General features: G+C 29.8%; 1 protein-coding gene across 1 annotated transcript in view; it reads left to right on the forward strand.

Annotated features, from left to right (window-relative positions):
* Window positions 1-8,483, forward strand: part of LOC111620134 (nesprin-1-like) — a 30,244-nt gene extending 21,761 nt beyond the window's left edge. Inside the window, exons 13-21 of the mRNA XM_023361999.1 lie at window positions 2,229-2,417; window positions 3,359-3,415; window positions 3,509-3,626; window positions 5,711-5,880; window positions 5,980-6,306; window positions 6,408-6,530; window positions 6,621-6,833; window positions 7,186-7,416; window positions 8,330-8,483. Coding sequence (XP_023217767.1) covers window positions 2,229-2,417; window positions 3,359-3,415; window positions 3,509-3,626; window positions 5,711-5,880; window positions 5,980-6,306; window positions 6,408-6,530; window positions 6,621-6,833; window positions 7,186-7,416; window positions 8,330-8,410 — 1,509 coding nt within the window. The 3' untranslated portion in view covers window positions 8,411-8,483. The remainder of the gene's footprint in view (window positions 1-2,228; window positions 2,418-3,358; window positions 3,416-3,508; window positions 3,627-5,710; window positions 5,881-5,979; window positions 6,307-6,407; window positions 6,531-6,620; window positions 6,834-7,185; window positions 7,417-8,329) is intronic.
* The last annotated feature ends 1,187 nt before the right edge of the window (window positions 8,484-9,670 follow it).

The raw sequence follows: 9,670 nt of genomic DNA on the forward strand, positions 1-9,670 counted from the left end.
TCCCCCCCCTTTTTCTCGGTGCGGACTTACTTTTTTCCGCTTGGGAAGCGCAAGTGTGCGCGAGTTTTTCTACGGCGCTTTTCTTTCGTCGGTGAGTTGGTTTTTCTTCTATTTTTAAGTTACTAAGGTGAATGGTGAGGAAACTTCGTCCTAACAAAACATAAGCCCCAAACAAAAATAGAATAATAAGCAAAATAAAAGTAAATAAAAATAACGTTCGGACTTGGTTCCTTACAATGATACCAAAAACTATAAACTTTCCAAAGTTATTCATCATTCCACAAGAACCATAGTATAGTAATAATGAAAAAGAAACTTCAAATCATAAATGTGAGAAAAACCAAATATATTCTCACACTAAAGTGGTTGGCAAATCACTTTCATAACACAAATGCTGCTGTTGTAATCATGTTAACAGCTTTGTGGTGACTAAAATGTAATTTTTAATAAGTCAGTTATTGAAAACAAGCAAAATGTTCAGAAAGTTACACTTACTTGATAACTACAAAGCAGAAAAATCACTATGATTTTTATTTGTCATTTAGATCATAAATGATGTTATAAACATAACAATTCCAAATATATTTTCCAACCTTTAAAGTGGATAACAAAGCGCTTTTGTAACTCAACATTCAAACAAGATTCAATTAAAATGTTTATTTTTTCAGCTGTAAAACTGCACACACAAATGCAATGTGGGAGTGGTTGAATATGAGGTTAGGTTTAAGTTAGCAGTGATGTAGATATGCAGATAATCTGATTTAATAGATAATATAAAATGCTGTTAAATAAAACTGCCCCTGAATTTGCACTGTTGTAAAAAGTTCAACTCTGGAGAAGAACAACTGGAGTCAAATGATTATCTGTCTATACTATTTGGCTGGCAAAGCCATGCATAAATATGATACCACTCGTGGAACCGGATGTGAAACCATTAAACATACTGAAACCAAAATATCCAACTGGAACAAACTTTAATAAACTAAATGAACATTGTCAGATTGTTACAATAGAATGTAAACAGAAAGATAGAACATATTTTTGAAATGGAAAGAACTACTGTTCCATTGTTACAGAATAAGAACATTGTCTTACATAAGCCATCTGTGTAATAATATGTTGCAAGTACTCTTTTGAACTCTTTCATTCATTTGGAGAACAAATTACACAGTTTAGACTCTAATTTGCTCTACACAATCAATGCCAATATAGAGAATCTTAGTACTTTGGTCTCAGCTAGATTAAAAAGGACCCACTGTAAGAAAATCCAATAACTCCTCGCATTTACAACTTAAAGAAAATGGCAGAAAGTTTGACAGTGGAATTATCTGTTGGGATAATCTCTCTCCTCCTAACTAGATATTGAAGATTACCAAATTTGGCCCTATATATGCTCCACCACTCTGAAAAAGTGGACCTGATCACTTCCTATCAGACATTGAAAATAAAACAGCATTAACCTAATCATCATATTACTGCTAACTGCACATTCGACCACTCCCACATTGTATTCATGTATGAATGAGAGATGTACTGTACCTGTCATATTTGACAAATCCTTCTAGAATTCCATTTGATATTTCAGAATTCACTAAAAGGTAATAGTACATACCTTTCCTTGTGCTACAACTTTTTAATTGACAGCATTAATCTATTTTCATTAGGGGCAGAGATTACAACAGCCCTCTCCAATAGTAGGACTGGAGGAGCGGAAATCTGACCATCATTTAGCACACATCCATCATAGTATGCATCGGCAAAACATCTATAGTGATTATTCTTTGAAATAATTGGCTGGGGAGAGACTTATTATTGCCTTGAATATATATATTCAAGTTAAATACTTATTTTCACCATATACAATATTTCATTATAAAAGTTTTGAACTTTTTTAAAAAATAAATAATAAAATAAGCTTGAAACCATTCTTTTTCTACTTTTATATGTCAGTTGTAATGTGATCAATATACTAAATTAGTAAATGAAGTTTAATTATTAAAATATAATATAATATAATATAATACAAAACAGTGTTATGAAAATTATATGATTATAAGTAAAATTTTATTGAGCTGTTCATTCATTATTAATAACGTATTTTAAATTAATTTGTTAAATTGCAAATGAAGTTAAAGTTTTATTAAAGAATTCAGATTTTAAATTTATTACATCAATGCTTTATAGTCAAAGGAATTTACACTATTCGTGATTTCTTTTATTAATTTCAGAATCATCTGAAAGAAGTTGAAGATTATAAAGAGGAAAAGAATTCTCTATATCAGTTATCGGTATATTTAGAACAAAGAAGCGAACCTTTGGATAGTACGAGGGCAGAAGAATTAGTACAAAACGTTCAACAGTATTGGGATCAATTGTTTTCACGACTGTCCATTTTACAGCAGAAAGCAAATGAAATAGTAATTTCTTCTTTTATGTTAATTTTTTTTAAACATTTATATATTACTAGCTTTTGCCCGCGGCTTCGCTCGCGTTAAGAAGTATTATTATTAATTAGGTATAGTTTTTGCGGCTTTACTTTCGTTTAGCGTGTGTAAAAAATTAGGGCCTACAAAACTTCTTTGTACAACTATGTACAAAGGGTACAATATAATCCCCGCAAAAACTATACCTAATTGACCCCCGTCAAATATTTAGGTATAGTATGTACTATTAGATACGGCAGCCACTCATCATCGGGTATATGTAACTCAGTGAAAACACAACGATAGCGCGTTTTAAAATACTACTAACGCCATCTATTGTCAACATTTAGAACTAAAAATTATTTTGTTCGTCTTAATTTATTCGTTCCATTAGGTACTGATAGGTTCAAACTAATACATTTACATCCCCCATGGGGGTTGAATTTATCAAAATCCTATTTAAGCGGACGTCTTCATCATAGTAGCTCCAATCTTTAATTTCAGTTCAATCAGTCGAAAATCTAAGAAGATTTATACAAACTTTCATCCCCTATTTTATCCCCTTAGGGGTGGAATTTATCAAAATCCTTTCTTAGGGGATGCCTACGTCATAGTAGCTTTATGCATGCAAAGTCTCAGCCCGATCGGTTTAAAATTGACAAAGTTTCATACAAACTTTCATCCCCTATTTTATCCCCTTGGGGGTAGAATTGATCAAAATCCTTTCTTAGCGGATGCCTACGTCATAACATCTACCTGCATGCCAAATTTCAGCCCGATCCGTCCAGTGGTTTGGGCTGTGCGTTGATAGATCACTATGTCAGTCACCTTTGAGTTTTATATATATAGATTTCATCTCATAATTCAAAATTAGATCATTGATAAAATGTTCAATAATAATAATTAGACTCTAATCCATATTTTTAATTTTTCAGGATGATACCAATGATAAGGACAGAGATTTATCAAAAGAAATGATAGATAGCAATGAGGTATCGATATATGTTTTATATCATCACATTTTAAGTACAATAATTTATATATATATAAAAATAATAAAAAATATACTTTTAAAATTTTTATAGATAAAAACTGATGTATCTGTAAATGAAAATCAAATTCTAGATCTTCCTATACCAACAATTATTACTGAGTCAGCTGAAACTTATGAATCATCTGATGTTAAAAGTTTAGAGAATCCTAGTTAGTATATATTTTCATTTGTCTTTTTTTCCTTATATAAATAGTAAAATTATAAAAGTTTATGTTCTATTAATATCTTAGTCAGAACATTAGCTTGAGAAACTAAATGTTTTGTATCCATCTTGAGTTAATTTAATCATTCACTACTGTGTTTCAATTGCATAAACTGTAAGATTCTCAAGCATCAATTCTAAATGTTACTGGAAGAGGAAAAATAAAAGTGATGTACACTTCATGCCTACACTTTACTGTATAACATAATTGCACTTACATGTTGTGGCATTACCAATGGTGAATTTGAAGTATAAATAAGTTCACAAGCACTTTCGATAGCATAAAGCTAGCATTGTCAGGTGAATATTGAATACAACGGTTTTCAAATTCTGAGCTTTTGAATAATTTATGAAAATATACGAAGCGTGGATAGAATACCAATATGAATTTGAAATAAGAATTCAAAAAATTTATTTTTCTATTATTATTTTTTTTTTTTTAAACTTTTAAACTATGTGAACTCTGCCATAACTTCCCTCATGTGGAGGGCTTACCTTCTCCCTTCCAACCAAGCACTAGTGGAAGAAGAATTGCAAATCATTAGCAGAGCTATGCAAAAAGCTAGATACGCCAGGTTTAAATTCCATTATCTCCAAAATCATGTTAAAAAATAAGCAATTTTCTCAGTCTTTTTTAGTAACAAAGAGAATATAAAAATAGCACATCCTCCACTACCGTTTTTAGGCCCAGTCTCTCTAAAAATAGTACATCTTTTTAGAATGAATGGTTTTATTTTACCATTAACCACACAACCAATGCTAAGAAGACTATTATGCAACAACAGAGATATTGAATGAAAAATCTGGGGTCTATCAAATTCCACTAAACATGATCTGTTAGGAGAAGAGACCAGCTACATAGGGGCCACGGCCAGAATGTTAATTTCTTGCATCCTAGAACATCAGAAGGATATCAAAAACAGTAGACCACAGTTAGACCATCAATGGAATTGGAAAAAAAAGTGCTTGATCAACATTATCAGCTGCTCTGGGCCCAAACAAGGTTACTCAAATGATGCAACAATCGGAAACTATTATAACACTAAATAAACGTCTTCTAAGCACTAATACTGAAAGTATTATTTATTTGGGAGAACCTCTACATATCAGCTTTAACACCATGCAACACAACAACTCTTGAAATCCCACAAATATGGACAACTGTATTCAAGCAATCTGATCTACATCTCTAAACATCATTATCTCTCTCTACACATATTTGGGTATATTACGTCACTCATATTGCTGTTAAAAAAAAATTTTTTTTTTTCTAAAAATAGCACATCCTCCGATTCTATAGCTTCTTTGTCACCCTGTCAAACAATGTCTTATTATATTTCAAATTCATGTTGGTATTCCATCCACGTACTTCATATGTTGTTTGAAAGCTCAGTATTTGAAAACCGTTTTATTCAATTTTCACCTGATGATGCTAGCTTTATGCTATCGAAAGTGTTTGTGAACTCATTTATACTTCAAAAATTCACCGTTGGTAATGCCACAACACATAAGAGCAATTACATTATACAAAGGAGGAAAATGTTTACAATTTAAATTTTGAAGATATTTAGTGAAAATATTTATATTTTATGAAATAATTCTGTGTTTGATTCCTTGAAAAACTTAGTTTTACCATATTTAATTTAAAAAATTTCTTAAGCAAGAACATTTTATATGAGAAAAATTTACCCTTTTGAAATTAAACTTTATTGAACTCTTAAGAAGTTTTCCCATGTAAGCATGGGGAAAACTTCTGAACAGAGTTCTAGTATGTTTCATTTGAATTTGATCTAGAACCAATAGTTTGTAGGTAGGAACAGATCTAGAGAAGATGATAGTGGTCTAATTACCCCATATTTTTATTAACAATAAAATAATAATTTTAATATCATTATTAGAACAATTGTTCATTTCATTGCACAAATAAAAACAATGTCACCCTAAGATTTATACTAGAAACACAGACAGATCCAGGAGCAAATGATTTTTATTCATTTTTCTAAAAAGTTTAACAAATTTCTTTATACTTAGCAGTTGTAAACCTTGAACTACACCAAGAAATTGAAAAAGAAGAAATTAGTGTATTAGACGAACTGAAAATTGCTTTGAAAGAAACGGAAGAAAAATTAGGAATTACGGAAGAAGCCATTCGTAGTCAAACACCGATCGGATTTGAAACAGAAATTGTCTCTCATAATTATGTAAGTTAAGATAAGAAAAATAAAGTAAAAATTAATTTACAAAAATATGTTTTTTGATGTTAATCTTTGAAAAATCACATTTAAACATTAAAATTTTAGTCTAGACTTCTAGCCACTTGCCGATGCAGTATCGACATTCTGAAACATTTCAACAGTCTATTACAATGCGAAGAAGAAGGTTTGTCACAAGCAACCACCTCACATTATAACCATGCTCAGGGCATAATATCACGGTGGGAAATATTAGAAGCAAAAACGATCGAGAAAGACAGACGTCTACAGCAGGCACGTCATCAGTGGCAGCAATATATGGACGATTTAACTGCTGTGGAAGATTGGTTAGATAACGCAGAAAAAAGACAAGCAGAATGGATTCTCATTCAGAAAGACATGTCAAAACTGGAATTAATGATACAAAATCATAGAGTAAGAAGTTTTTTAATTACCTATTTTACATTCATCAACAAATTATTAACTTTTTAAGATTTCTTTGGCTATTATAATATAAAATAAAATAATCATTGCAGGAATTTCTCATGGAAATGATAAAGTACAAACCTACAATATTATCTTTAAATATGCTTACTCAGAAATTCCTAACTACATCAACGAACGAAATTAAATCCGAAGAATTACAAACAAGGCTAAAGGTTACAATTTATTATTATTATTATTATTATATGATTTATTGAAATATTACAAGTTCATATTTGCATCCTATCAATTTTTTTAACACTTAGGTTTTAAATAAACGTTGGGAGAATCTTTGTCAGTCAGCTATGATTTGGCAAAACGAACTTCAGAAAGCCCTCTTACAGTGTCCAGACTTTCAAAATACTTTACAAGAATTAGTTTTGTGGCTTGAAATGAGTGAAGAACGAATCCATCAGATGGGAACCTTACGAAATATGGCTGATCATAATATAATATCCATTCAATACAATAAATATTTAGTAAGTCTTAAATTTTGGAAACTAAACTTTCAGGCAATAATTGATTGGATCAGCTTAAATTATATTTATTAAATAGTGATGTTAATTTGTTATAGTCAGGATTTTACTAGAATGCTTCTGTTTCATTAAAAAACTACTGTATTTTTTTTTTATTATTATTATACAGGGTGAGCCAAAAGTCCTCAAATTCTGATTTCAAAAAATTGTAGTAGCATGAGAAAAGCAAAATGACTTAGAAATTTGTAGCATATGTTAATATTTTTATACATTTGATTCACCCTGTAATTTGTATAATATTATAAAAAGATTAATCATTCATAAGTCTCTAATAATACTACATTTCTGTTAATAGGAACTTAAGCAAGAATTGGAAAGATGTAAACCAAAAATAAAGGCTTTTGAACAGACAGCCAGTAACTTAACAATACCTTCATCCATTGCATCATCTCTGGGAAAGGAAGTCGAAACCGTCGAAATTCAAATGCAACTAAATAAAGTTAATGATTGTCTGCAGTCGCTCATAGATAAATGCGATGCAGAAATACGTAGATTAAACGTATTCTTGCAGTCTAAAGAAGAAGAGGTAAGTCTTCTTGATCGGATTATAATATCATAATTTAATAAATTTTTTTCAATTTGACAACATTCAATTTCATTTAATATTTCTGACTTTTTGATATAATTTGGATAATTAAGATTTAAAACTTCTACAAATACTATTAATGTTAAATTCTTCAGTAAAAGTTACTCGAATAAAAAAGTCTCATGTATTTAAAGCTATTTATAAAAACAACAGAAAATGTTTATTTCTTAGGTAAATATTTAATTAAAAAATAACATTTTTGGCTTTTTTTAAATCAACCATTTTCAGTTTAAATCTGTGTTTCACAGAAATTATTTAAAGAAAGCTGAAAAACAGTTGTTTTGTTCTTTCAATAACAAACACTCCAGTTGGAATTTGATCATACTGTATATAAACTCTACAAATATGTTATATATTTCTTAAATTGTGTACCTTTTATAACATTGATGTTTCAGTCTACACAAAAATATACAAAATTAATTTTGAATAATTTTAGACAAGATACAGAGAATTTCCTTGTCGTATCCATTGTAGTAAAAGCTAAAAAGTAAACACGATATACAAATTAATCATAATAGATTTAACAACAACTTAAATTCCAATAACAGTCATTCATATGCAAAAACAATGATAAATAAATAATTACATATATTTCTTTAATTCTGTTTCCAAAGAAAACATTTTGCTTTGAATAATTGAAACTTCAGCTTTAAATTATTGCTCAACATATTCACCACAATTATTTTGAGATCACTTCACTGATTTATCACCTTACTGAATTACAATAGAATAGAACTTTGTATGGAATATTTTTTTTCTTTTTATTTCTTATGCACTGCATGCTTTATTTAAAATGCATGATTAAAATAAAAGAATTTTGCATTTAGTTTTCTTTTTTATTTCTATTCTCTAGAATGAAGCGGTCGGTCATTTCAGGAGAAGTAAAGACACCTCCGAGGATAACAAAACGTATGCCGATTTATTTCGATTTTAAAAACATTATATTAGACTTTAATGTGTCTATTTTCTCTTTTTTACTCAAAATTCCTTTGACATTTTTTTTAAACATCTTTTATCATAATATAGTTGCAAGCTTAATATTTTGCACATTGTTTATGTAATGGGCTTTCTCACAAAATTATTTGCTTGAATTCAAAAAGTTAAAATTGTGCTGTATTGGGGATATCAGATCCAAGACAAAATTAAATATTTAAGGGGTAACAGCCTAATCTTTTTTACACTTTCCAAAAATGAACTTGAAAATATAGATAATTTGTAGAAATTATATCTATACAAGCATACTATAAATATGTAGAATTTCATCTTACACTTTTGATATTGTATCATAATAATAATATCAAAATTTATATTTGACAGGTACTGATTTTATGAATATAGGTCAAACTTAATAATTATCAATCAAATTACTACTACTCCAGACAAGCATGTTAATCTCAGTTATAATAAAATGATTAATATGCTTTCTTACCACACCGGGTTGTATAACTTCACAACCAACAACTGCCTACCCTTAACCATTAACCGGTGCGAAATTCTTTAAAATCAGCGAACGTTTTCGATTCCCCTCCTGGGATCTTCTTCAGGCTTACTTCTTTATATCTTTCGTTATAACCGGATTCTTTAATTCGAATGTTTTTGAAAAAACGTAACGTGCTATTTTTCGAAAAAATTCCGAAAACGGAAGGAATCCACTTGTTATTTCAAATGTAATTTTCTACCAATGGGGAATCATTGTGTGCATTACGTCATAAAACTTGTCTTATAAACTATATTATGATTTATCGTCAATTAAAAATTGCCATGCTGCAGAGAGATTTATTTCTTCTTTGAAATTAATGCATGCGGATTTACGATCGGCTTTAAATATTTCCAGTGCCTCCAAAGTTCTTAGTTGTTCCGTGTGTTGGGTGGTGCGAATAACATGCGCTTCATCGANTGGAGCCATCTGTTATCATATTTTAATTTAAAGACTTTTTATATTTTTAACTGTTATAAAATGACAAAAACCTTACATTTTGAGGACAGGGATGAGTTTTGTAAAAAAACTTGTAAATGCTAATAATGAATAAAATTGTCATTAAGACTGACCCTACTGAAGATACATACAACCCCCATTATCTCCTCACCACCCTGACCGTTAAACACTAAAATTTAACAGCATTGATCCCTCTAATAAACAAACCTCCCTGCAAAATTTCAGAAATTTTTGACGAAAAGCACAGGAGTTATTAAG

The sequence above is a fragment of the Centruroides sculpturatus genome, unplaced genomic scaffold, assembly GCF_000671375.1.
Source record: "Centruroides sculpturatus isolate CEXI.00-Female unplaced genomic scaffold, Cexi_2.0 scaffold109, whole genome shotgun sequence".
NCBI classification, from domain to species: Eukaryota; Metazoa; Arthropoda; class Arachnida; order Scorpiones; family Buthidae; genus Centruroides; species Centruroides sculpturatus.